A 27,659-nucleotide genomic window follows, 5' to 3' on the forward strand; every position below is an offset into this window, starting at 1 on the left:
GGAGGAGGGGGCAGCAGGTGGCTTTGTCCACTCAGCCTGCGTTCTTCAGATTCTCTCCCAAAACCCTTGGGAGAAACTTAGCCCACCTGACAAGGACATAACCTCCCCTCGTGAGACACAAGTCAGATATGGTCCCCGGAATTGAGTGGATGCTGGGCAATGACAACCACATGTCTACTCTACGGACCCACATGTGCATGGGGATCTAATGATGAGGCTGTCGTTCAAGGAGTGGGGCCAACTGGATACCCATTTGGAAAAAACCTGTATTCGCCACCTCATGTCATTCACACATAAAAATGTATCCCAGATGAATTAAAGCACTCACATGAAGGACACTGTGCAAGTAGTCAAAGAAAACGTAGGAAATGGATATCTAACCTCGGGTGGGGAAGATCTGCTTACACAAGACAAAATACAAAAGGCATTCATTTGACTGCAAAATAACATAACTTCTCTCTGACACAGTGCACTCTAAAAAAGTTACAAGACAGCCCTGGCTGGTTTGGCTCAGTGGATAGAGCGTTGGCCTGCGGACTGAAGGGCCCCGGGTTCAATTCCGGTCAAGAACACATACCTTGGTTGCTGGCTTGATCCCAGGTCCTGGTTGGGGCACATGTGGGAGTCAACCAATTGATGTGTCTCTCTCACATCAATGTTTCTCGCTCTGTGTCTCTCCCTCTCCCTTCCACTCTCTAAAAATCAATGGAAAAATATCCTTGGGTGAGGATTAACAACAACAAAAAAGTTACAAGACAAACTGGTAGAAAGACTTGGCTGTATATCTATATCTATATAGGAGACAAATTGTACTAAAAGTTTATGCCTATTAATTTAAAAAGGCAACCCAGTAGAAAAACAAGCAAGCACATAGAGATTAGATCCAAGTGGCCAATAAAAATATGAAAAGCTGTCCCATTTCATTAGTAATTGAGAAAGTCACATTAAGTTAAAAATAAAAGATGGGTTTTTTTAATCAGATTGGCAAAAATTAAAAAGACTGGTGACCTCAAACATCGGGGTGGGAATGGGGAAATGGGTATTTTCATAAACTATTGGTGTTTCGTTCAGCCCAGAAGATGGCCTCGTTTAGTTCAAAGAAAGAATGAAAATTGCTTTTGGGCTGCGTAGACATGCTGTCACGCAGGGTTTGTTGATGGGTGAGGTGGGTGGATGGTAGGAAAAGGAAAGAATAAGCCAAGAAGAAGTACAAAGTGAAACTTAAAAGGCCCGCGTCACAGATAATCTATCCGTGTGACTCAGAGGAAACGGCCTTTCTTGTGGGTGTTGAGGGCAACCTCTTGAAAGCACATAGGGGTTTGAACAGCATCGAGTCCGAGAACCACAAGACCTTGAGGGAGGGTTTTCAAAGTAGTCATGCTTTCCCCTCCCACCTCCCCGCCCCCCAACCCTCCACAGCAAGGACACTCTTCCCGAAGCAGACAGTTCTGTCCCCCATCATGGAAACTGTCAGAGAGGATTCCGGCACCCAGAGCTGGCTCCGACATCCAGAGCTGGCTCCGACATCCTCCTCTGGAATGAGCTACAGCTGGCAATCAGACACTGGCTGGGCCTCAGCATCCCGCCTGCAAACGGGGACCGTGATACCCACCGGTGCTGTTGTTGGCACGCTGAATGGGAGGAGGAGTGCCTGACAAGGCAAGTGCTCTGATAGAGGATGTAGTGAAACAAGCAAAGGTGATCATTGGTCTGGCAGCAGGGCCGCGGCGGGGCACCCTGGGGCACGGACTCTCTGAGCGGACAGGCTGTGAGGGAGCACGCGTGTCTGGTGATATTTAAAGCTAACGATAACGCAACGTGGGTAAGAAATAAAGTGCCCCCATCTTTACAAGTCAATAAAATAAAATAAGTCAGCAAAGGACACAGACAACCTATAAGAGAAAAGTATATATGGCCAATAAACACGAAAAAAGTTCAGCCTCACTACTCATTGAAAAGAAATATAAAGTTAAATAAGTATGAGATTCTGTTTTGAACCACAAAATTGGCAAGAACTCTTTTAAAAACGTAGGCGGCAGTGCGGGCAGGCGCTGGAAAGCAGCGTGCTCAGTAACTGCCATTTGAACAGACATTTCAGGACAAATAAAGGCGCATCTCCGAAACCTCCCACAGGGGCGACCCCTTTACTTAGGAAATAACCAGGTTGGCACCGCCATAGGCAGAGGTGGGGGTACCGACTCAGCTCACTACAACCCCCCCCCACCATCCTCTCTTGCCACCCCTCCACCACGGGGTCACAGTACACAGGATCGGTGGCCTCACACTTGAGATGGGGGACAGGGCGAGAGGGAGAAAGGTGACTTCATCTGGGGAGAACGGAAACGTATGAAATTGGAAACCAGGGCGGTCATTTTCCCCAAGAGTGACAGGGGCAGCTGACCTTCATCAGAGGGCACAGCAGCCCCAGAGAGGACCAGGCAGAGTGAGGGTGTGTTGTTCAGGTCCTCAGAGCAGCAGGCACCCAGGAGGGACTCGATGTGCAGGAGATGCGTTTGGGGAGCCTCTGGGAAGGGTGAAGGAGGGAGCAGACGGCGGCAGAGGGCCTTCGGCAGAGCCCCACGCTGCCCGTGGCTCTGGGACCTCGAGGCAGACCGACGGGAGGCCCCACACGAGCTGCGCTGCCGGGTGGAGGAGCACAGGGATGGGCAGGAATCACGGACTCAGTCCTCGTCTGAAGCGGTGACTGAGGGGAGAGAGCGCTGGCGGGGAGCACGGTCTGAGGTCCCACGGCGCAGTAGCTGGCGGTTGAGTCAACCGTTCCCTGTAGCGGGTTCTCCTGGGGGTCAGAGCGGTGCACGCTCGTGGATGTCACGGAGGGCTTCCAGGCCAGTTCCCGAGTCCGGCCGGCCCAGCCCCTGTTGCCTCCCTCCCAAGGGCTCCCACGAGACCTTCCACTGACCACGCTTACCGTCCCTTCATTGGCGGGGGCCACTTTCAGTAACACGCAGTCCCAGGAGCTCGAACCATACCTACACAAAGACGTGTGTTTGACGATGTCCTTTGAGGTACTGTTTACAAATGTTAACATGAAACATAACCCACAGGTCAGGTTGTAGATCTTGAGAGGGGGTTGGGTTACACAGGAATACACGTTTGTTAAGATTTGTGTGGTTTTTAGACAAGACGTGTGGGTGGGCAGTGGGGGTCTACGGCTGAGCGAGGGCAGAGACTGACGAGGTACTCACTGTGGGTCAGGCGCCATCCTACAGCCACTCGTGTGTCAGAGGCTGAGGATGCCATTGGCCGGAGGAGCCCCTGCATGTGGGCCAGTGCTGTCCCCGTCACGGCTACACGCCCTCCGCAGGCTGGAGCAGGCAGGGAGCTTGGGGGACACACCCACGAACAAACCACCCCCTTCTGTGCATCCCCACTGAGACCCCCGATTCCAGGCAGAGAAGTGAGGACTGCCCCCCCACACACACACACACACACACATACACACACGCACACGCACACACATACACACATGCACACGCCCTGGTGCTCACACCTCTACACTTGCATTCAGAAACCACACGAAGCATCATGGGAAATAACGACGTGCTATGAAATAAGCCCCGGAGGCCGCCCCTCCCAGCCTGGAAAGACGCCCAACTCCAGCTGCATGGGGGCTCCGAGTTCCATTCTGCCCACCCCCAGCGGACCTCAGAACTGCATCCCACGGGGCCTGTTCCCCTACTCCTGGAAGAGTCTGGGCGGGAGCCAGGGTCAGTGCTCCCTCTGCCTCACTCCCCCCACCGCCTCTTTACACACCCATTGCCCAATGCAAATGTTCACGCATCCGGGCCCTGCAGGGGCCATGAACCTGGTAGGGGGAGAAAATGGAGGCTGAGGTCCACCCTCCTTCATAGCCCCTGAAATTCCACCTTGTTTCATGTCCCTGGATGTAGCAGTCCTTCACACTTTAGTGTGAATTCGCCTGTGCTGAAGCTTTCTTCAAGGAAGGGCTCAGCAGGACAGCTCTGGGCATCCTGAGTGACATGGGAAGGCACACTGGGAAATGTGAAAGAAGGAAAGGGGTGTCTAGAAAAAAAAGCCACCTTTTCTGAGATTGGGGACCCCTCAAGGGTAGATGCTCTCCACTCACCCCCCCTCCCACTTGCCCTTACTCTGGAGGAGCAGGGACCCCAGCATGCATCAGTTCTGTAACACCCGCCCACACGAAAGACAAGTCAGCAGCCAGGCGCACTTCACATTTAGCTGTTTTTAATGCTCAAAAGCTCTGTACAAAAAAAGTCACAAATGAATCCTCACAACACCCCTGTGAGGTAGGTAGGCAAGTATTATTCTCCCATTTGCAGATGGGAATACTGAGGCAGAGCGGTGACGGGACCGGCAAGTGGTCCCAGCACAGCTGAAAGTCAGGGCCAGCCACGAGAACACCCAGGCTCCCTCCCAGTTCAGTCCTGGTCTCCGACCCCTCACCTAGACCGTGTCTGCAGAGAAACTAAAACTTTGTAATACATGCAAAAATAACAAAAACAAAAACAACAAATCTGGAAAGGTAGTGAACAGACATACAGTAGTTTTGCAAAAAGAAATCAGCCCAGAGGGTCAAATATTTCCCAATACGAGGTGCATGTGAACCACTTCAGCCTCCTCTCCCCTTTGCAAATGCCGTGGCCAGGGACACAACCACCTGTTCTTCCGGAGAAGTGCATGCACGCAACCACAGGGAGGCCCCGCGGGCCACAGCAAACGGCCAGGGGCACAGCCTCCCCACTGGTCAGCCCCTGGGTATCCACAGGCCCCCGGCCCCAGAGGAAGCGCTGCCAGGCTCAGCTCAACCCCCCTGCCTCCCCTGCCTCTTCTGAGCAGCCTCCTGCGGCCTGGACACAGCAGACCCTCGAGGTCAGCAGTGCATGGCCCCTTCTGCTCCCGCTGGAAGGCAGCTCCGTGGTCCTCGGCAAGAATGGTCTGCAATCCGGGGATCCCTCAGGCCACCCTTAGCCCACGCTCACGCTCCACTGCTCGCTCAGGTCGCCGCCCCCCTGAGGGTCCCTGCTGCCGCAGGCGGGGCACCCCCTTGGGCGGGCGGGAGGAGGGGCGGAGGGACCAAGGCTGGGGCTGTGGCTTACTCAGCACCGCCCACCGGGCTCCCGGGCAAATGGAGCTGGCTCATTCCATGGTGCTGCTCTACCTTCTGGAAGCTCTTTCTTTCCCTGAGAGGGACTCCCTGGTGTTTCCGGCTGCTTAGAAAACTCCACAGTCCTGCCAGCCCCCGGAGGTTGGGGCGGGGGGCGGGGGGGGCAGGAGAGGCCAAGGTCTCTGCAGCACCCACCACGCCATGGGGTTGGAGACGGGCACGAGAGGCAAGAAAACCAAGTAAAGCCGCCTTTAAAGTCACAAAGCCACCCAGAGCGCTGTCCACGCCCCAGGGAGCCCGGGGCCCCGAGGGCAGTGCCAGGCAGCTGAAGGGGGGGAGCCAAGAGGGAGAGCATTGAAGGAATGACAGGAAACCAACACTGGCCGCTGCTCTGCGCAGGGGCCCCAGACCTGCTCTGGGAGGGGAGGGGAGGGGGAGGGGGGCAGTGGCCGTGGCAAGTAGCTTTGTTTGGCAACTTGGGGAGTGAGCTGCTTGGAGGGCTGCGAGGGTCCGCCCTGGGCCCTCCCGAGGCTGTCCTCAGCCTGTCACTCACGCGTATGACTGCGTGTCACTGTCCTATAAAGAGCCCTGTCACAAAACGGGGTCCCACCCCAGCCCCGTCTCTCTGGGAAGCTGGGGAACTGGCAGCTCAGGGCCACTTCAGTGAAGGGCGCCCCCAGCCTTCGAGGGGTCCTGCGGGAGGGGACGGGGCAGGGGAATCCATCCTACAGGAAGTCCCCGGCGGCGAAGGGCTCCAGGCTGTGGCTCTGCTCCTGCCACCGGCAGCGCAGCCTGGAGAAGGGCTGGTCCTCCGTGCCCTGGAGCTCGGGGAAGCCCAGCTGGTTGAGGATCTCATAGACCCCGGCCTTCGCAGCCACCTGGGGAGGACAGAAGAGAGGGGCTGCATTCCAGGGGAGGGAGGGTGTCATCCGGGCCCCCTGCCCCCTTCGTGCCTTCCTTCCCTCTCTGGAGGCAGGGCTGCCACCTCGTTACAAAACGCAAACGTGTGCAGCTCACTGGGACCCCAGCCAGAGCGCTGAGCTGGCAGGAGGCAGCCCTGGGCCCCAGACTCGCCGTGTGCTCCGTGCTCCGTGCTCCGTGCTCCTTGCAGATGGGAGAGCAACAGTCGCCTGTGAGTCACCTGCTAGCCCAGCGCCTGGCAGAGGGAGCCCTCACCATCCCTCTGAGGTGGTGCCCACAGTAGCCACGTGTGTTCATTTCAATGTTGAGGCAGCAGATTAACGGGGTTCACGAACTTGCCCAGGGTCGCACTGGCAGGTGGCAGGGCTGAGCTACCGTGCACCTTGCCCTTTGCAGAGTGGGTACGGGCTGAGCACATACTGGGCATGAAGAGGCCAGGCCAGGCTGCCTTGGGGACACCCAGAGCAGGGGCCGCCTGACCCACACCTGGTCTCCTCCCGCCTCCTCATGCATTCAGCCACCACCTCGTTCACTCGTCAGACTTACTGCCGGCCTGCCAAGCACAGACACCATGCTGGCGACCCAGGTCAAACGAGACAAAATCTCAGCCAAATAGAATAAAGATGAGAAGGCTTCCCGCCCACAGGGCCTCTCCAGGCAGCCTCGCCTTCCCCCTCTCTCACCTCCCGCATCCAGGTGCTGAAAGGCCTCGGCCAGGAGTCCGCCTTCTCCAGGTGGAGGTAAGCGTTGAAGAGCACCAGGTAGACATAGCGCTCCAGGTACTGCAGGCTCCGCAGCTGCAGCCTCCGGGCCTCCTGCTCCGATTTGGCTGCCTTCACCTGCAGAGGGCGCCAGGCGGGAGTCAGCAGGGGTCCTCCCCACCCAACACACGTGCACCCACACACACTCACACCACACACTCATACCACACACTCATACCACACACTCACACCACACACTCACACCACACACACTCACACCACACCATACCACACACTCATACCACACACTCACACCACTCACTCACACCACACACACTCACACCACACACACTCACACAACACACTCACACCACTCATACCACACACTCACACCACACACTCACACCACACACACTCACACCACTCACTCACACCACACACTCACACCACACACATACCACACACTCACACCACACTCATACCACACACTCACACCACACACTCACACCACACACTCACACCACACACTCACACCACTCACTCACACCACACACACTCACACAACACACTCACACCACTCATACCACACACTCACACCACACACTTACACCACTCACTCACACCACACACTCACACCACACACACTCACACCACTCACTCACACCACACACTCACACCACACACACCACACTCATACCACACACTCACACCACACTCATACCACACACTCACACCACACACTCACACCACTCACTCACACCACTCACACTCACACCACACACACTCACACCACACTCATACCACACACTCACACCACTCATACCACACACTCACACCACACACTCACACCACACACTCACACCACTCACTCACACCACTCACACTACACACTCACACCACACACTCACACTCACACCACACACTCACACCACTCACTCACACCACAAACTCACACCACACTCATACCACACACTCACACCACACTCATACCATACACTCACACCATACACTCACACCACACACTCACACCACTCACTCACACCACACACACTCACACCACACACTCACACCACACTCATACCACACACTCACACCACACTCATACCACACACTCACACCACACACTCACACCACTCACTCATACCACTCACTCACACCACTCACACCACACACACTCACACCACACACACTCACACCACACACTCATACCACACTCACACCACACACACCACTCACTCACACCACTCACACCACACACACCACACACACTCACACCACACACTCACACCACTCACACCACACACACTCACACCACTCACACCACACACACATCACACACTCACACATACCACACACACCACATACTCACACCCCACACACTCACTCACCACACACTCACGCCACACACACCACACACTCGCATCACACCCCACACACACACTCACCACACACATACACACTCACACCACAAACTCACACCACACATATACACACACCACACACTCACGCCACTCACACCACACATACCACACACTCACACCACACACACAACTCACACCACACATACCACACACCACACACTCATTCCACACACACACTACATACACACACATATACACACCCCACAATGATCATATCACATACACACCTCACACACTCACATCACACACATGCACACCCCCCACACACCAACACACTCACACCCCACACATATCATACCACACACACACCATGCAGATACACATATACACACATACCACATACACCCCACACACAGCCACTCATACCCTCTCACACACACCATGTACACTCACACCATACAGATACTCACATACACGCACACACACACACCACGTGCACACGCACACACACACATTCACATCCTCAACTGCCCTCAGCACCGGGGTGGAGATAGGAGGAAGGGATTCAGACAGCAAGGCCAAGGGCGTCCGAAACCCACTTCCTGCCGGGGAGGTGTGGACAGGTCACCTGGCCTCGCTCCACCCCACTTCCTCACTGAAATTATGACCACGGTCCTGTTCTGAGGGCGACCAGACAAGGACAGGCTGCATGGGAATGCTCCGTTCAGGCCCCCTCCCTCACAGGTCTCTGGTCAGTGGCCCGGACAGTGGTCAGCAAGGCTAAGCTCTCGGGGCCCTGACTGCGGACACAGCCTGGACCCCTCCCCTCCCTCGGGGGCTCAGAGGGAGCACATGGCCTAGCTCGGGGCGCATGAAGGTTTCGGGGTGGGACCTGTTAACAGAGACGCCTGGGGATGGATGCAGGAGGCAGGGGGCCTCTCAAGGTTCTTCCCCGTGCAGGGCTCAGCGGCAGGCCCGAGCCAGGCCCAGTCCCCCACAGGGTCTCTCTGCCCACTCCTGCTGTGCCCTCCCCCACCACAGGCGTGCTGCCCACCCTGAACACACCACCATGCCTCTCTGCACCCGGCCCCCGTCTCACCCAGGGCCCACAGCAGCTCTCTGTGGACACGGGTGGGAGGCACAGCCAGCCCAGTGACACGGGTGGGAGGGCACAGCCCTCGGCTCCTGGGACACGGGTGGGAGGGCACAGCCAGCCCAGGCCTCCGGACCAGGAAAGACGGTCCCCAGCCACTGGGCCACAGCCGGAAGCCTTTCCTAGCTCTCACACACACACACACACACACACACACACTCACACACTCCTGCCTCCAGGTCAGCCTCCAGCTGCTGCAGGAAGGTTCCCAGGTGCCCACTCCCTTCCCCCCAGACATGATTCAGCCACAGTCCTACAACCCAGGAGCTACAGGGGCCCCCCACCTCCCACTTCTGCCTCAGAGAACTCAGCCTTCGTGCCTCTGCCGTCTCTGATCCCGGGCTGCGGAGTGGACGGTGACTTACCCACTATCCATAGGCCTTGGGATGGGCCAGGGGGGGAAGGTGGGCGGGGACAGGGCCCAGGACAGCCAGGGCTCGCTCTCCCTAGGAAACATGAGCTGGGCTCTGGGCCTGGTTCTGCCATGTAAACTCTCAGCGCCCCCAGGAGGTGGGGGTGCTCAGTCACATGAGATATGAGGAAGCACTGGAAACCATGGAGAGCCCCACAGGTCCATTCGTTCACGGAACAGGAGGCAGCGCGGCACACGCCCAGGCCCTGCCCCAGAGACGCGGGTGGTGGTGGTTGGGGGGAGGCAGGAGGGGGGACAGGAGACAGATACAAAGCACCCAGAGGGCCAGGTCATGGGATGAAGGCAGGGCAGGCAGCTGGACTGGGGAGGGCATCCAAGAGCAGGGGATGCTTGAGGTGGGTTAGGAGGAAGGGGGCAGGAAGGTGCCCTGTGAGGTATCTCCAGACAGACAGAGGGAGGAGCTCAGAGCAGCGTGGGAGGGGGAGGACGGAGGCACACCCAGGGCCAGGCCGAGCCTGGACTCTCCGCAGAAGGGGCAGTGAAGGCTCCTGGCGGATCTGAGGTTGGGAATGGCCCCGGATGCTGCTGGGGTGGAGCTGGGAGACAGATCAGGGTTCCTATTGCTTTAAACCATCAGCCAACCTTGTTTAGAACTAGGCCGTGGACAGAAAACAAAAGGATCTGACCCAAACACACGCCGTGGCCAGCGCAGTGCAGCTCTGGCTCCGCCGCGGACGGGATCACGGCTGCGCGCACAGGGCTCCACCCCATCCCTGATGCTGCTTCCCAAACTCCATCCGGAGGCCGGGCCCATGTGAAACCACTTCCTCAGAAGGAAAGGAAATCACCCGTGGTCCCACCGGGCAAAAGCCACTGTAAACTCCTCCCAATGAAACAGTGAGAAGAAATGTCCCAGCTCGGCGTGGCTCCCGGACAGGCCCCACCAGCCGTCCTCTCGGCGCCCCCGACCACCGAGGTGGGGTCTGCACAGTAGTCGTGGTGGAGAGGCCGAGCGCTTCCTTCTGAGCCCCCTGGCAAGGCAGGGTAGAATTATCTCTAAATTCAGACCACTGGCTACAGGGGACGCCTGACACTCCCCGGACGGTTCCGTGGGCACATCCTGCCCCATCCAAGTCTGTGATTTGAGGAATGACCCGTCTTCCTACCGAGGCCCTGGCTTCCTTAAAATCACCCGTGTTGGCACTGCCTGGGGAGGAGGCCAGGCCAGCCACCTCCTGCCGATAAAAATAGTGGAGCTGTTTTTAAAGGGCCTGGCAGGCCAGGCTGTCATTAGCTGTGGTGCAGCGGGCAAGACCTCCTTGTCCACTGGGACTGAACCCTGAAATAGAAGGGGCCCGGGAATGGTGGCCAGGGCCCTGGCATGTCCGGCCTCTCCAACCTGCAGTCTGCCCGGCACCCACGTGGGCCGACCTGTCCAGGGCCCACTACATACTACGCGCTGGGTGAGCCCATTCCATCCAGATCTGACCATCAGACTCTAACCCGCTCCCGGGGAGGCAGTGGGGCAGGTGAGAAGGGCCTCTCTGGGGGTCGGGGTCTGGCGGCTCACTCTCCTCCTGCCCGACTAGCTGTGTGCTCTTGGCATGCCCAAGGGTCTCCCTTCCTCAAATGCAAAAATGGAGGGAACAGGCCTGGCCAGTGTGGCTCAGTGGTTGAGCATCAACCCATGAACGCAGAGATCACGGGTTTGATTCCTGGGTTTCGGGCTCCATCCCCAGGTGGCGGGTATGCAGGAGGCAGCCAATCAATGGTTCTCTCTCACTGATGTTTCTCTCTCTCTCTCCCTCTCCCTTCCTCTCTGAAATCAATAAAAATATATTTTAAAACATAAAGGAAGAGATCCCAGAGAGCCCCACCCTCTCCCCTTCGCCTCTCTCTGTCCACACGCGTGCCTGGGAAAGGCCACGTGAGGGCATAGCGAGAAGGCAGCGGCCCTCAAGCCAGGAGGGGTCCTCACTAGAAACTGAGTCAGCCAGGACCTTGATCTTGAACTTTTCAGCCTCCTGAACCGTGAGAAAATAGAATTCTGTGGTTTCGGACACACAGCCTGTGGTACTTGGTTATGCCAGCCCAAGCTAACTACATGCTTGTGATGACCTCACATCCTCTCTGTGCTTCAGTCCCCGACCTGGGAAAGTGAGAGGGTGATATGCTATGAGGCCAGTACCATTCTAACACCAACCGAACAAAGACATCATAAGAAAAAACAAACCAAAAAACTACAGGTCAATATCTCTCATGAGTCCGATGCAAAAACTCTGCAACAAACCAAATGCAGAAAATATATAAAGATCACTTACCATGACCAGGTAGGATTTATCCCAGAATGCTAGGTTGGTTTAAAATCCAAAAATCAACTAACACAATACACTATAGCAATAGGATAAAGGGCAAAAACCATATAATCATCTCAAGAGACATAGAAAGTATTTTTAAAATATTTTACATCTACTCATGAAAAAAAAACACACTCAAGCCCTGGCCAGGTGGTTCCATTGGTTGGAGCACCATCCACGCACCAAAAGGTCGTGGGTTCAATTCCTGGTCAGGGAGCACACGAGAGGCAGTCAACTGATGTTTCTCTCACATCGATGTTTCCCTCTCTCCCTCTCTCTCTAAAAATCAATAAAACATATCCTCCAGTGAGGACTGAAAAGACTCAAACTACGGATGGGTGTCTAAGAGAAACCCACAGTTAGCATCATACTTAAGAGTGAAAGACTAAAAGCTTTCTCCCAAAGATCAGGGACAAAAAGAGGGTGTCTGCTCTCGCTACTTCTGCTCAACATGTGCTGGAAGATCTTGCCAGGGCAGTTAGACAAGAAAATTAAGTAAAAGGCACCCAGCCCTGGCCAATGTGGCTCAGTTAAGTGAGCATCAACCCATGTACCAAAAGGTCACCACTGGATTCCCAGTCAGGGCACATGCCCGGGTTGTGGGCTTGATCCCCCAGGAGGGGTTGTGTAGGAGGCAGTCAACAGACGTTTTTCTCTCACATTGATTTTTTTTTTCTCTCTCTCTCTCTCCCTCTCCCTTCCTCTTTCTCTAACATCAAGAAAAACATATTTTAAAAATAAATAAATAAATAAATAAATAAATAAATAAATAAATGGCACCCATATTGGAAAGAAAGTAGTAAAACCACATTTGTAGATGACATGATCTCGTATATAGAAAACTCTAAGGAATTCACTAAAACAAACAAGAATTAGAACTAATAAACAAGTTTAGCAAGGTTGCAAGATAGACCAATATAAAGATATTAATTGTATTTCTATACCATAGCAATGAACATACTAACACATGAAATAAGGAAAATCAATTCTATTCGCAATAGCATAAGTACAATAAAGTAGGAGTAAATTTAACAAAAGAAGTGTAAAGCTTACACTCTGAGAGCTATAAAACATGTTGGCAATGAAAGAATACCTAAATAAGTGGGGGAAACCTCACGTTCATGAATCAGAAAAGTGACTGTTGTTCAGATGGCAACACTCCCCAAACTGATTTACCCGTTCAACGCAGTAAAAATCCCAGCTGCTTCCCTGCCTGACCGGGAGCACCAGCATCATGTAGGAGCCTGCTGGACATCCAGCCCTACAGAACCAAAGACCCGGTGGGGTACAGCAACATGCTTTTTAACACGCCCCCAGGAGACCCTGGTGTTCGCTGAAGCAGGGGACCCCTGCTTAGAGGATCTCGTGTCCTTGACCTTGCCCATACACTGGAATCCCCAAGGGAAATTTTTTGTAAAAGATCCACCCTCTGGCCCCCAATCAGACCAACTAAATCAGACTCTCTGGGGATGGAGTTCAGTGAAGGGTGTTTTTTAAAGCTCCCAGGTGAATCTATTACGCAGCCAGGTGAGGACTGCATTAGGTGTCTGCCTTCTTCAGCCCCTTGAGTTTGGCGCAAATTCAGCTCGCTGGGGCCACCTGGTGGCCGCACTGAGAAATAACGCTACATCGTGCTTCTGTATCACCACCCACAGCCACGACCACCACCATCCTCCCATGGCAAAGGTCAGCACCATCCTGGCCTTTGGAATAGGGGGCTGGTGGGCATGGGGGGGAGGGCCGTCCACTGGCTCTTCTTCCTGCCTCCTCCCTGAAACACTCCACAATCCAAAGGCAGCAGGGGCGTCCACTGCTAACCATCGCCCCAACCACACCACCCTTCCCTCTCTATTGCCAACAGAGTTAGAGCCACCGTACCCATCCAACATCATCTCTGAGAGCGTCCAACACAACGGTGTTCACAGGCTCCAAAGCACCTCCACTGCCTCCACTCCTACTTCGCGCCGTTCAGCCTCCTGGCTTCTGCCCACGAGCCCCTCCTGCCAGAAGGGCCTTCCCCGGCTCTCATGGCGCTGGGATTGTTCCAGGTCAGCTCCGTGGGCCCTCTCTCTCTCCCCTTAGTGCTCCCTGCGCCACCCTCTGTGCCTCGCAATGGACATCCATGGCTGCAGAGCTCAGAGGAGGGGAGGGTGATCCCCTTTGGAGGTGGGGTGGGGTGGGATACCTAGAACGCTTAAGGAAGGGTTGTGGGGAGGGGGCCTTTGATGCTTTGAAGCAGGGCTAGGCTTCCCTTCCAACTCCTTGAGCTTCCACCTACAGAGAGAACCGGAGGCTCCGGGGCTCAGCCCCCTCCGTGTCCTTCGAAAGCCAGAGGAGCTCAGTCTCTTAGCGCACGGCTGCCACCCAGTGGCCGCCTCCATACCCCTATGAAGGCCCCAAAGAAACAGAGAGAGATACAATCTAGCTGGGGCCTTGGGGAAAACTAGTCCATCTTCCAAAGGTCAGGAAAGTCCATTTTCTGACACTCCTTAGCCACCTTCTCCACCCACATCTGGCAGCTCTTCCAACTGACTTCTGACCTTGAGCACCGCCTGCCCCAGCCAAGCACCCACCCATGACCCTGAGCAAAGGTTGGCATGGCTCAGCCATTTCACCAAGGTGTGCCCGGTGCAGGCAGAGTGTGACGCTGGCTTGGAGCAGTCCCTTCTCGCAGGGGCCACAGGCAGACGCTGCCCTTGGGGACTGCTGGCCAGCAGCAGACAGCACAAGGCTGGCACCCAAGGAGATGCCCACTCACTTCAGGCACAGTCTTCCTGAGGCCCCCGGTGCCCCCATCGCTGCCTCTTCCTGACCCAGCACCTCCTCTGCCCCAGCAGCCAACCAAACTGATGGGCCCAGAGGAGCACGGAATAGGCCGCTCCGTGTGCTCCACACAGAGGCCAGAGGCCACAAAGTCCAACGCCCAGGGCTGCTCGGCGGGTCACATGACTGGGCCGGGAGGACCATGTGACAGCGCACTGGGGACCATGGCCACCAAGGGGACACCATTTTTCTAAACAGGCTGAAAATCTGAATGTTTACATATCTGGACCTTTATGGAAACCTTCTGATTTAATGCCCAGTCCCTCCAGTGTCAGCTGTTAACTGCTGCCCTGCCGGTTATCAAGCAGCCGCCCCCAGGACCACAGAATGGCCCCGTCTGCCCCGGGGCCCCCTGACAGGAGCAGAAGGGCTGCTGTCTGGCACCACAGGGAGCCTGGCAGGGTTCCGTTCTGGTTGGCCACATGCTTGCCGGGCCCAGGACGGCAGCAGCTGTTGAACCCTCTGACCTGCTCCCCTGCACACACCCCACCAGGTGCTCCAGAATCAAACGGGGGGCTGTTGGGGTCGGGCGTGTTTCCATTCCAGGGGTCACCTCCGTTTCCAGCAGGTGGAGGTGTGGCCCAGAGCCCACGAGGGTCCCCAGGGACGCCGAGCCGCCTCCCGCCCGCAGCGGCCACATCCCGGGCCGCACGGGGGAGGGAGGGCTCACCTGGCGGCAGGTGCAGATGATGATTTCCCGCAGGTGGTAGTGCATGGGCGTCATGGTCTCGCTGACGACGTCCAGCGCTGCGTCCACCTCCTTCTTCACACGGTGCCCGTCGGGCAGCAGCTGCACCACCTTCATCACCACCTGCGCAGAGGAGGGGGCTGAGCCGAGAGAAGACCAAGGGGCCGGGGGGCCTCACCCTCAGCAACAGGCTCACCCCACCCCAGGGCCACCGGGCCTCGAGGCCCAGGCCCGGACCCCAGTCCTCAGGTGGGGCTGGGACAAGGGCTCCTGATACCTCTGAGGTCAGGGCTCCCAAGGTGCTTGCTTTCCTAAGCGATAGAAACCTTGTTTTTTTTAAAAAAACAACCTCTCCAAACTCTTATCTACAAAACAGAAAGCTGTGTGCACAGGCTGGTGGGGTGAGTAAGCAGACGATGCATGCAATGAGCCTATGTCGGGGCCCAGCTGGCTCTGGTCACCACCACCAGCAGAGGCCACAGGCATCTCGGGGACACCCAACTATGGGGAACCCAGCATGGATCCCACTCATCTGATGTAAGCCCCCCTTTACTCCTAGGGAAACGGAGGCCTCTGAAGGCCCCTCTGTAGGGCAGGGCTCTTCCCCCTAGTCATCCCCCCAGCAACTCTATCAGGCACCCCCACAGCCAGCACCAATCCAGGTCTCCATCACCTCTCATCCCACGGTGGCAGCCCCGCCTCCTCTCTGGGAGCCAGAGAGGGGCTGTGAGAATGTAAGTGGGAGAAAGCTGCAGTTTTTCAAACTCAGTGAAGGGAACTCCTAGCCTCTCCCCAAAATTGCTCCTTCCCAGGAATTCTTCATCTCCTTGGCTGTCACACCACCAGCCAGAAACCCACGCTCAACCTGGTGCCTTCCTTGCCCCAAGACCTACCAATGAGAACTGAGCTTCTCCTGCTGGTCCCACAGCCCCTCCTCTCCTCACTCAGGCCCCGCCTCTCCCCTCCTCCACACAACTAAGCCCTTCTCCTTCTCCCTCCCAATGATCATGACCTCCTCTGCCTCCCTGCTAGCCTCAAGGTCAAGGTCAAGCACTTAGTGTAGCCCTTCAGAGTCCTCACAATCTAGGTCCTCCCACCTCAGCCCCAGTTCCTTCATTCTTGCCAATCGCAGCCTTAAACAGCCCCTGTCCTTTCCAGACTCCCTCTTTTGCACACTTGATCTCCTCTGCACACTAATCCTCCTCACCCACGAACTCACTCATCTTTCTAAAATGTACTCTAATGTCACCTCCTCCACGAGGCCCTCCTGGGCTCCCCCAGTTGCGCCCTCAGCCCTCAGAACCAATGCCTATTCCAGCCCTCTTCACATTATATGTGATGCTCCCTGCCAGACTGTGGGCTCAATAGGCCCAAACTAATTGCAAAGAAAGCTGGTCTAGACAGGGGGATGTCTTGGGATGGGTGAGGACAGGGGGTTAGGGGCATCTTCAGGTCAAATAACTTCGGAACACAGGCCCTGAGGTCCACTCCCTGGCTTGTGCCCCAGCCCCATCACCTCTCTGATATGGCCTGGGGTGATGAGCTTAGCTCCCTGTGCCTCAGTTTCCTCACCTGTCAATTGAGAGTAGCAAGGGCACTAACTCTTGGGGGCTGTAAAGCATGAATAAGAGCGTGCACACAGCTCCTAGCAAAATGCTGGGGGTGAGTAAAAAGAGGTCTAAGTATCACATCTGACTGACATGAAGACTAAGGATTCGACTCGGAAATAAACTCTCACGGATATGATCAAGTGACTGTTGACCAGGATGCAAGACCATTCGGTGGGGAAAGGACATTCTTTTCAACAAATGGTGCTGGGAAAACTGAATGTCCACATGCCAAGGAATGAACTTGAACCCCCACCTTCCCCATATGCAAACATTAACTCAGAATAAACTCAAATATAAGAGTAAAACTATAAAACTCTTAGAAGAAAACAGAGGAAAATCTTCATGACACTGCATTTGACAATGACTTCCTGAATACGACAACGTAAGCATGAGGCAACAAAAGAAAAGTTACACAAACTGAACGTTAAATTTTAAAACGTTTGCAAAAAAAAAAAAAAGGGACACTATCAGCAGTGTAAAAAGGCAATCCACAGAATGGAAGGAAACACTTACAAATCACATAGCTGATAAGGGATTGATACCAAGAACATGAAAAGAATTCCTACATCTCAACAACGAAACAACTCAAATCAAAAACAGGCGAAGAACTTGACAGACATCACCCCACGAAGATACACGAACAGCCAAACAGCACATGAAAGACGCTCAACATCAGTAATTATCAGAGAAATGCTCATCCAAACAACAACGCGATGCCACTCCAGCCTCGCTAGGGTGGGCGTTATAAAAGCAAACACCACAGGAAATGAAGTGTTAGCAAGGGTGTGGAGACACTGGAACCCTTGCGTCCTGCAGGTGGAAATGTAGAATGGTGTGGCTACTGTGGAAAACAGTATGGCAGATCCTCAGAAGTTAAACGTACAGTTACCACACGGCCCAGCAATTCCCCTTACGGAACTGACAGCAGACTCGGATATCGGTACACCCATGCTCATGGAGGCATTATCCACAGCAGCCAAAAGGTGGGTGGACAAACAAAACACGGTATATGCACCCAGTGGAATATTTGTCAGCCTTTAAAAGGAAGGAAATTCTAATACATGCTCAACATGAATGAACCTTGAAGACATTATCCTAAGTGGAATACACAGACACAAAATGACAAATACTTACTATTAAGTGCTGTATTATACATGATTCTACTCATATGCAGCACGTTGAAGAGTCAAATTCAGAGACAGAAAATAGAACAGTGGTTACCAGGGACTGGGGGGAGGGAGGAATGGGGAGTGACTGTTGAATGGTTTGCCAGTTTGGGATGATGAAAAAGCTCTGGATGGTGGCGATAATTGTGCAACAAGGAGAACATAATTAATGCCACAGAATTGTGCACTTAAAAATGGTTAAAATGGCCGAAACCGGTTTGGCTCAGTGGATAGAGCGTCGGCCTGCGGACTCAAGGGTCCGAGGTTCGATTCCGGTCAAGGGCATGTGCCTTGGGTGCGGGCACATCCCCAGTAGGGGGTGTGCAAGAGGCAGCTAATCGATGTTTCTCTCTCATCGATGTTTCTGACTCTCTGTCCCTCTCTCTTCCTCTCTGTAAAAAATCAATAAAATATATAAAAAAATTTTTAAAAATGCTTAAAATGGTAAATTTTATGCTATGTATATGTTACCACAATAAAAACATAAGAAGAAGATCATCAGTGAAAATAAAGAGAGAAGAGGGCCAGGGTTAGGGAACAGCATATGCAAAGGCCCGGAAGCTGAAAGAGCTTGGCGAGTTTGAGGACCCGCGTGGAAGCCAGGGTGGCAGGACAGCAGGGAGGGGCGCGTGGCTAGGCTGGCCAGGTAGGCAGGAGCCAACCACAATGCAGACACCAGGCAGCCACGTGCCAGCTCTGAACTCCACATCCCCCACCTGTAAGAGGGAGACACTGCCACCTACTTGCCAGGTGTCTAGGAAGACGACATGCTTGTGGTGGGTGCACAAGACATGGGGAAGGTCAGTGGCTGTCCATCCCGTGTCCTGAACTGGAATGGGGTTGGGGCTGGGCAGGCCAGAGCCCCGCACCAAGGTCGCCCACCACAGCTGGGTCCCAGGTGCCTATGAGGGGGGTGTCAATGCTACCCAGACAAGAAGGTGGCCAATGGACTCCCCCAGGGCATACAGTCGCCCGGCAATAGGGTTAGGCAGGATGAGGGGGGTCCAGGCCCCTTATCGCCCATGGCCATATGCCAGGGCCCCAGAGCCAAGCTGCCCCATACCTTGGTTTGCTCATCTGTGAAATGGGAACAGAGAAGCACTGATGTGATGAAGTGGAAGAGGAAACCGCATTAAGAGCTCTGAAAATTCCTCCCGACCTGCCAGCAAACTTGCCCTCTCCCTCCCACAGGTGTCCCCCGGGGACCGTACAGGGCGTGCTCACCTCAAACTCCCCCTTGGTGAACTTGGCATCGGGCACACTCACGAGTTCCTCCTCCGCCACCTCGGGGAAGCCCTGAGGGAGGACAGCTGCTGGGATGGGAGCACTCCTTCCCAGGCTGCACTTCTCCCTCAGGCCACGAGCCCCTTGCCAGGGGTCTGCCCCCCATTGCCCTCTGCCCAGGATGCGTGGACACGCCAGGCATCAGCTCTACCCCTACACCCTCCTGGCATAGCCGGTGTCCCCAGGCACCCAGTGCCCAGGCTGCCTGAGCGGACCGCTGCCCTCACGCGAGGCCTCACATACGCGGACGTGCCAGAAGGCGAGCACAGCCACCACCATGGCCGTCGTGGTCCGGCCCTGGCCGCTGAGGCAGCTGAACACGAAGCCGGCGCCCGCGTCCTTGGTGAGGGCGCCCCGCAGGACCTCAAACAGGCGGTCAAAATCCTGCGTGGGGAGACCAAGGTCTGAGTCAGTGGGTGCTCCTGGCTGCACAGACTCCCGGGGTGGCACCCCCCCCCCAAAAGGGAGTGCTCACCCTATGCCAGGCTGGGTCAGGCTCACAACCTGTACACACACACTCGACTCACTGCAGTACACACAAGACCACGAGCGTGTCAACAGCCCCGTGTACAGCCTAATCCCCACCCCAGGACCGGGACGGACATTTGAGCGGACAGACACATGCTCAGATCTGGGCTTCTGTTGCCCACCGTCCACCAGGCAGAACACGCACATGTGCACGCACTCCGATGTGCTGCGCCCCAGGCCACGCATGGACCCCCTGCTCTGCTGCCCACCGGTGAGGCACCCAACAACGCAGGTCCCAACCTCAGCGGGTCATTGCAGTGCACGGCCACCAGGGGGCGACAAACTACAGACAACCAGACCCACAGAGCAAAGGGAGACAGGAAACCCAAGCCCCATCACCTCCTATCAGGCCCCCCTACGCCCACTGCAAAGACCCACAGAGACTCGGCACCCAAACAAGGTATCACAGGCACACAGCGGCCCCCACAACACACGCTGGACACATACACCACACAGAGGTATCCACCTACCTTAAAGACACACTCTACACAGACATCCACAAAGACACACAGGTCACAAACCTACAGAAGCCACATGCACACAGACCCCTTCAAGTGACACACAGCATCCCACAACACCCTCCTCCACAAAGCCCAGACACACACCACACCACATATTTCCCCAAAGACACACTCTCCACACTTGCCCCAGTAAAAGTAAGATATCCATCACGGACACCATTAAGATACACACACCACACACACATACCCACTCCACATGACACCCACTCCAGTCCCCCAACACACATATACCACAAACACCACGGACATGCTCACCCTCATACTCACCTACAACATATAATAAACACACATGTACACACACACACGTGCATGCAAATGCCAAGCTTGGAAGGGATGTGAATAAACCACCTGAGCCAAATCTAAAACCCTGTGGCACGAGCTCCCAGTCCTCAGCAGAGCCGTGGCCCAGGCCAGAGGGGAAGCGGCCTTGCCTGCCTGGCCCCTCACCTCCTCGCGGGGGGCACAGAAGTCCGGCACGGGGATGCGGTGGTAGGTGAGGCCGGGGCAGGCCCCGCGGTGCTGGCTGAAGACCTCCTGCATGGTGAGGCACGTCTGGAACCTGTGGGTCCGTGGGCCCTCCGCGCCTGCGGGAGGCGCGCTCAGGTGGGCCTTCAGCTGGGTCTCCAGGTCCTAGGGAGGGTGGGACAGAGGGCACACAGGCCACTGAGGCAGCCTCCAGGCCAGACCTGAAAGACCAGAGTCTGCTATGGCCAGGACAGTCCTGGCTTCCGGACCCATGGCTGCCCGGACCCATGGCTGCCCGGACCCAGGCCTGCCCTTCCTGAGCCTCAGGGATCATAAACCAGACCCGGAGCCAGGCAGGTGGCCATGGCAGGAATCGTGAATCACCCACTCCCTGACACTTGGGGGCCTCGGTTTCTCCATCTGTACAATAGGCGCATGGGACCTTCTAAGGACCCTCCCAGGCCAATTCCCCGGAAGGCCTCCAAGCTAGAGGTGTGCAGAAGGCAGAAGGGCCTCACCTCCAATTGCTCAGTGGTCATGGGGGGCCCAGGCCACCACAGGCTGTGGGTGTGCCCGTCACATTCCAGCACAGCCTCCTCCCTCAGGTTGACCCAAACGACCTGCTGCAGCTTCCTCTTGGCATCGGTCAGGTAGGCCAGGATACTCCCCAGGGCCTGCAGGGACAGGAGGGAGGTCAGCGGAAGGGCTCACCCTCCCCTCCCGCCACCCCACAAACGGACCCAGGCCAGCCGGGGTGGTCACCTTGGCACTGGGCTGGGCTGTGCCGTAGATGGGCATTCGGGACACCCGCCGGAAGTTGGCCACGTCCATCTCTTTGATGGTGCTGAGTGCGTCTGGGGAGACGAGATCGTCCGCCCTCTGTAGGGAGAGCAGCAAGCCTGGTACTCACAGCAGCCACTGAGAGGATCGGAACCAGCCCCGGGGGGCAGTGGAACGGGGGACAGCACTTCACACTCAGAGCTTCGTCGCTGCCCTGGCAAGGGGACCGGCAGTGCCCACTCTCCGGATGAGGACGCCGAGGCTGGTGGCAAAGACTCTAGAACTAGGTCTCCCGACCCCCTGCCCAGACCACTCGGTGTGAGATGGAGGAGAGCCAGAACGCGGAGAATGACCCCATCACACTCACAAGAAGATTCCACACCCACAGGCTGTCGCCCCTTTGCCTCTAGGAGGGTGCTGCTTCCCTGAACCCCGCAGGAATCACAGGCCAGCCCCCACACATCCCACTTCCCCAGGCAGACAGCCACACTCACCAGGGAGCCCTTGGCGATGAGGTCCCCAGGGGCCACGGGCCCCGCTGAGCTCAGTGTCACAGGCAGGCGGTACAGCTCAGGGTGGGCACACAGCCAGCGGCTGAAACTGAGGGCAAAGGCCAGCAGGTACTGCAGCCCAAGGCAAAGAGAGACGGCAGTTCAGGGGCCCAGGGCCACCCTGAGCTCCCCCTGCCTGCCCCAGGGTGGGGGAGTCCCAGGAAACACCCATGATGGCCCAGGGCATGGATGAGAGGGTGGGGAGCAAGGACCAGGACGTCCAAGGCAAGATCTTTCTGGGCCCCAAAGCCCTGATGAGAGGTGGATCCTCCCTTTTCTCAGGGACCACCCCCTTCTGGGTCTCCCCTTGCATCCCCCACACCTGCCTTCCTCTGGAACCAACATATGTGTCCCCAACTCTCCTCCCTAATTCCACAGGGGTCCTCGTTGACCCCATGCCTGTCACGGGTGGGAGGCTGGAGGGGCCCGGAGAAGGGCAGGGTCCTCTCATCCCGGCCCACCTGCTCGTGCAGATAGTAGTTAAACAGGATCAGGTAGAAGTACCGCTCCAGGCTCTGCAGGGCCCTCTGCCGGACGCCCTGCTGGCTGCTGCTGCCCTGAGGGGAGGGGACAGGAGGGAGGTTGGGGAGGTAAAGATGGGGCTGCTCTGGCCCCACAGCCCCACCCCAAGCAAGTGTATAGCATCTCCCCTGAGCCCGAGGCCCTCACCTCCCTGCGCCTGGGACCCTCCCTACAAGAAAGCGAAAAGGCCCACGTGACAGTGCTCCAGGGGCCACAATCACTACCCCTACGTAGAGAGGGGAAACTGAAGCTCAGAGAAATGAAGGGTCTTGGTCAACGTCACAGAGCTGGGTCCCTAAACCAGTGTCCTAACCCCAGCCCAGCACGCTGGGTGGGGGCTGTCAGCGGGCATGACTCCCTAGGGTCCTTCTCTCGCCTTCAGCTATCAGGTTCTGCTGGGTCAGCACCGGCCTCGGAGGGCAAAGGAGACGGGGACAGGCCCGAGAGAAAGGCCGGGCCCTTGGATGAAGTTGAATTCCATCTTTGGGAATCCAGGATAGAGGTCAGCGAACGACTGCCTCTATAAAAGGCCAAGCAGTAAGAATTCTCGGTTTGCAGGCTGACCGTCTCTGTTCAGCGCCACCGCTGCAGCGGAACAGCCAGGCACCGCGCAGAACGAGTGGGCGAGGCCAGCCCCAGAAAAACGCATTTACCGAAGCCGGTGGTGGGCTGGGTCTGGCCCGGGGCCACCGTGTCCCGGCACCTACTCCAGACTAAGGGAGAAAAATCCTACATGCATGGAAGCTCGTTGTCACAAAGCTGCTTGGCACAACAGTGTTGACAAGGATAAGGAATGAGAAGTGACTCAAATGCAACCAGAAGGGGCCTGTGATGAATCATGGCCGGTGACTGCCGGGAGCACCTGCCTGGGTCAGGTCCCCTGCTGAGTGCTTTATGGGTCTCATCTGACCTGCTCTTCACAGCAGCCTCGTGGGTCATTATCATCGGTGGCCCCTAGCCCACACCCACACGCCAGTGTGTGGCGGGGCCAGGACCGGACCCTGGGCCACCATGCTCTTAACCTGTCAGCCCAACGATGCTGCACCATGCAGGGAGCTTAAGCTACGCAGCCCAGAAAATCCTCAGTGACAACGAGCAGGTATGCGCAGGGGAAAGACAAACAAAACACGCAGGATGCGAACCGCGTGCTGGGGCAACCTACACGGGAACATGATCAACGTGAAAGAGGAAAGAATCCGGCCCAACGTGCTCGCAGCGGCTCTGCTGGGATTAGTTTCCTTCTCTAATTTCTCAATTTTCCATCATATAACGCTGCTTTTTAAAGATGTCTGTAACGTGTTAAAGAAGGAAAAAGCTCTGCAGCTTCAGATTCTTTCCACGCACTGTTTGCAAACACTGCCCAGCGCCTTCTCCCCGGAGTGGGGACCGGCCGGCTGAGACAGCGCAGAGCCTCACCCTCCCAGGGGCGGCAGGCTGGACCCAGCCCCGGCCGTCCTGAAGGAAGGCCCAGATTTTATTTGGGGGAGAGCCACGAGCATTCTGGGAAGTATCTGGATCCAGAGGCCCCAGCACCCCGCCGGCAGCCCCTTCCTCCATCCTGTTTATCCTGCAGCGAGGGGACCTGGTCAGGGAAAGTAAACTTCCCTCTTCCTTCCGTCCTGCCTGCACACCCGCCCCCAACCCCTTCCTCTGCAAACCGCTCTTCTCCTGGGAGAAGCAGCAGCCGGGACACGTCCGTCCGTGTGAACGAAGCCGGCCCACAGGCCTAACAAGTGAGGCTGCGGGTTCCCGGAAGGCGGCAGCTCTCCCTTCTCCACGCCTCACCTGGGCCGGGCTCTCAGGCCGGACACGGTCCAGCTTCCTCTGGTGTTTCAGGACGGCTTCCTTCAGGTCGTGCAGCTCAGCACAGGCAGTGATGGCTCTGTCCACCTGGTGCCAGGGACCAGGGCAGGGGCCGGGGGCAGCAGCAGGGAGGGCCAGGGCCAAGGGAAGAGGGTGGCAGACAGAAGAGAAGGAGGTAAAGAGGATGATTAGCCAGGAATGAGAGGAGGAGGTCCCCGGGGGGGGAAGGGACCCCACCCGTGAGGGTGTGAATGCTCCCTGCACTGCCCCTGCCCGGCCCCTTGCTCACCTCCTCCACCATCTTCCTGCCCTGGGGCACCGCGTGGAGGAAGCTCTGGATCACCTGGAGCTGCTCCATGGGCAGAAGCTTGGTCTTCGCAGGGGCAGCCCTGACAAGGAAGGGGCGGGAGCATCCTCAGGGCCACAGGATGGCCCTGCTGGGACCCTCCCATTTGCATGGCCGCTGAGAGGCACCAGGCTCCAGGCTTGAAGTCCTCCTTTCAAGTTGAGGGGGGGGGGGACCAAGGGGCATTTTCCCCACTGGGGAAACTGAGGCCCAGAAAAGTCGTGACTTTCTCCAGGTCACCTGAAAGTCTGCGGCAAACCAGGACACGAACCCCAGCTACCCGTTTCCAGCTCTGGCTCTGAGCCCCCGACACGTCCCTGGGGCCCTGCCCACACCACTCACTCAGGCCTGGAGGCAGTCCCACTCTGGTGAAACAGGACGAGGGTCCCCAGGACCATGCCCAGGTTGGTCCTGCCCACACCTGTCTGGCAGCTGAAGAGGAGGGCAGGGGGAGGCCCGTGGGCGTCTCGGAGCAGCAGCAGGCTGGGGGTCTCCTGGGGAAGGACCGTGGATACCATGTCACAGCACGACCCAGACACCCCTCGGCTGAGGAGCTAGTAGGGACAAGGGGTCGTGACACTGGCCCACCCCCACCCCAGTCTGCAGCAAGTGGCGGGCAGACAGGAAGCTCGGCCCCTTTTGCCAAACCCCAAGGCCCGATCTGCTCCCCTGCCCCGGGAGCACAGGCTCTGCCTCCTTCCCAGACCCAGGGGGAGACCAGGGCACTGGCTCTGGAACTGAGACCCACTCCGGGGCAGGGCCACACCTAACACCCCTGTGAGATGCGGGTTAAGTAAGAGGACCCTGACGGGGTTGGGAGAGAAACACCACCAGGACTCAGGAAGTATCAGAAGAGTCTAGAGGGTGAGAATGTTTAGCTCCAGTAAAGAAATTAGGAACTTGAGGTCTAGAGAGGTTAGCAGATTTGTCCAAGGTCACACAGCAAGTTAGCAGCCTCGTCACAGCCAAAGCCAGTCCTCCAGACAGCCAGTGCTGGGCCGGGCCATCCGAGCATGTACAAATACACACCCACACAGGCACACAGATGCACACAACCCCCACACACATGCACACACACCCATCATACTCGACACCACCCACAACTCAGAGGCCACGCCTCCCCTGAGCATCTCCATGGAGACAGGGCCTCTACACAGACCCACTCTCCAGGCCCTTCCTTGCTCCCCAACTCTGTGCTCCCAACACCCCTCCACCCCACTTACCCGGATGACACTGACAAAGGCATCAAACTGGGTTTCCAGGGGAGCCCCTTGCTCTGGCAGGGGCAGGCGGTGGTACCTGCCAGGTGAGGGGAGAGTAGCCCATCAGGCAGGCCACATACCCTGGGCACCCCCCACCCCTGCATTCCATTCAGCCCCACCTGCAGCTGGTGAGGCTGAGGCCACAGCTGGAGAGCAGACCCAGATCAGCGTGCCCAGCCCCAGGGCCCTGTGCAGGGCTGGCCCTCGGTACCTGTAGGTGGGCTGCAGGAATAAGGGCCGCTTGTACACCCCCTCGGTCACGTGCACATCATCCTCACCCCGGATGGCCACAGCGTGGGGCTCCCCCCGCAGGTCCTCGACGTTGTGGTACACGTGGTACATGTTCTCGCTCAGCTGGGCGAAGTCGTGAATCTGCATGGAGGAGCGGGGGCCAGGGGGCCATGACGGATGTTCAGGCCACCCAGAGGGAGCTCCATGCCAGGGTGCTCTCTATGACCTGCGTGTCCCACGGGCAGCTACCCAGGCCCTGGGGTCAGGGGAAGGGCTCTGCCCAGCGGGCAGCAGGGGTTAGCTAAGCCACCAGACTGAAGGACAGGGCCAGACTTGGTCAGCTGGGGCTAGAGAGGAGGCCTGAAAGGGAGATGGGGGACCACCAGCGGCCACTCCGGACTAGGCTTCTTCCTGTGGAAGTCTTGGGGGGAACTGTGACCCCCATACCTCTGTGGCATGTCAGCAGCCTCTGAGGCCTTGACAAACCTTGTAGAGGGTGGACAGCGGAACCTCAGAAACCAACAGGAGAGACGTGACCCACCCCAGGGCTCAGAGCTCAGGGGGCTGAACGCAGTCTCAGGCTCCTAGCCGAGTGCTTTCGCCCCACCAGACCTTTTTCTAAAAGGGATGCTGCGTGTGGGGAGAGAAGCAGTGTGGGAAAGGGGCAGGGGCGAACAGCGCCGGGAATAGGAGGTCCTTCCTCTGGCTGCCCGCGAGCCGGCCCTGGAGCCAGCCACTGGCCCAAGCAGGGCAGGAAGATGGGCACGTATGAGCCCGTGAGAGCAGCGCTGAGCTGTGGTCTGGGGTCTCATCTCCGCTGCCCAAGGCCTACCAGGGAGGGGCCCCGCCCACACCAGTGGCTCTCACCTCTTTCCGGATGGCCAGCTCCAAGCTCTCCGCCTGGACCCCAGACCCCAAGCCCTGGAGGTTCTCGTGGAGGCTCTTCTTGTCTCGAGGTGTGTAGGGCACAAAGTCCTCCTCCGCTCGCAGGAACAGCACGGGCTCCTCCCGCACACAGAAGACGATGCACTCCTGCCGGGAGCCCGGGGACGGAAGTCACCCCAGTCGGGCAGGGACGCCCGACCCACTGCCCCCGCCAGGCCTCT

At 57.1% G+C, this 27,659-nt stretch overlaps 1 protein-coding gene across 8 annotated transcripts in view; it reads right to left on the reverse strand.

Moving 5' to 3' along the window:
- Positions 1 to 4,210: 4,210 nt before the first annotated feature.
- The window catches only part of PALD1 (phosphatase domain containing paladin 1), an 84,505-nt gene continuing 61,056 nt past the window's right edge, over positions 4,211 to 27,659 (reverse strand). For all 8 annotated transcript variants that reach the window (XM_079794232.1, XM_079794229.1, XM_079794230.1 and 5 more), the window contains exons 5-20: positions 27,421 to 27,585; positions 26,534 to 26,694; positions 26,284 to 26,359; positions 25,403 to 25,554; positions 25,004 to 25,103; positions 24,697 to 24,801; positions 22,851 to 22,946; positions 22,333 to 22,461; positions 21,821 to 21,937; positions 21,577 to 21,732; positions 21,041 to 21,223; positions 19,788 to 19,928; positions 19,485 to 19,556; positions 15,467 to 15,607; positions 6,712 to 6,867; positions 4,211 to 5,985 (exon numbers count right to left, since the gene is read on the reverse strand). In XM_079794232.1, coding sequence (XP_079650358.1) covers positions 5,833 to 5,985; positions 6,712 to 6,867; positions 15,467 to 15,607; positions 19,485 to 19,556; positions 19,788 to 19,928; positions 21,041 to 21,223; positions 21,577 to 21,732; positions 21,821 to 21,937; positions 22,333 to 22,461; positions 22,851 to 22,946; positions 24,697 to 24,801; positions 25,004 to 25,103; positions 25,403 to 25,554; positions 26,284 to 26,359; positions 26,534 to 26,694; positions 27,421 to 27,585 — 2,103 coding nt within the window. In that variant the 3' untranslated portion in view covers positions 4,211 to 5,832. The remainder of the gene's footprint in view (positions 5,986 to 6,711; positions 6,868 to 15,466; positions 15,608 to 19,484; positions 19,557 to 19,787; positions 19,929 to 21,040; positions 21,224 to 21,576; positions 21,733 to 21,820; positions 21,938 to 22,332; positions 22,462 to 22,850; positions 22,947 to 24,696; positions 24,802 to 25,003; positions 25,104 to 25,402; positions 25,555 to 26,283; positions 26,360 to 26,533; positions 26,695 to 27,420; positions 27,586 to 27,659) is intronic.

This window comes from Cnephaeus nilssonii (assembly GCF_951640355.1).
Source record: "Cnephaeus nilssonii genome assembly, chromosome: 16".
In the NCBI taxonomy this organism is placed as follows: Eukaryota; Metazoa; Chordata; class Mammalia; order Chiroptera; family Vespertilionidae; genus Cnephaeus; species Cnephaeus nilssonii.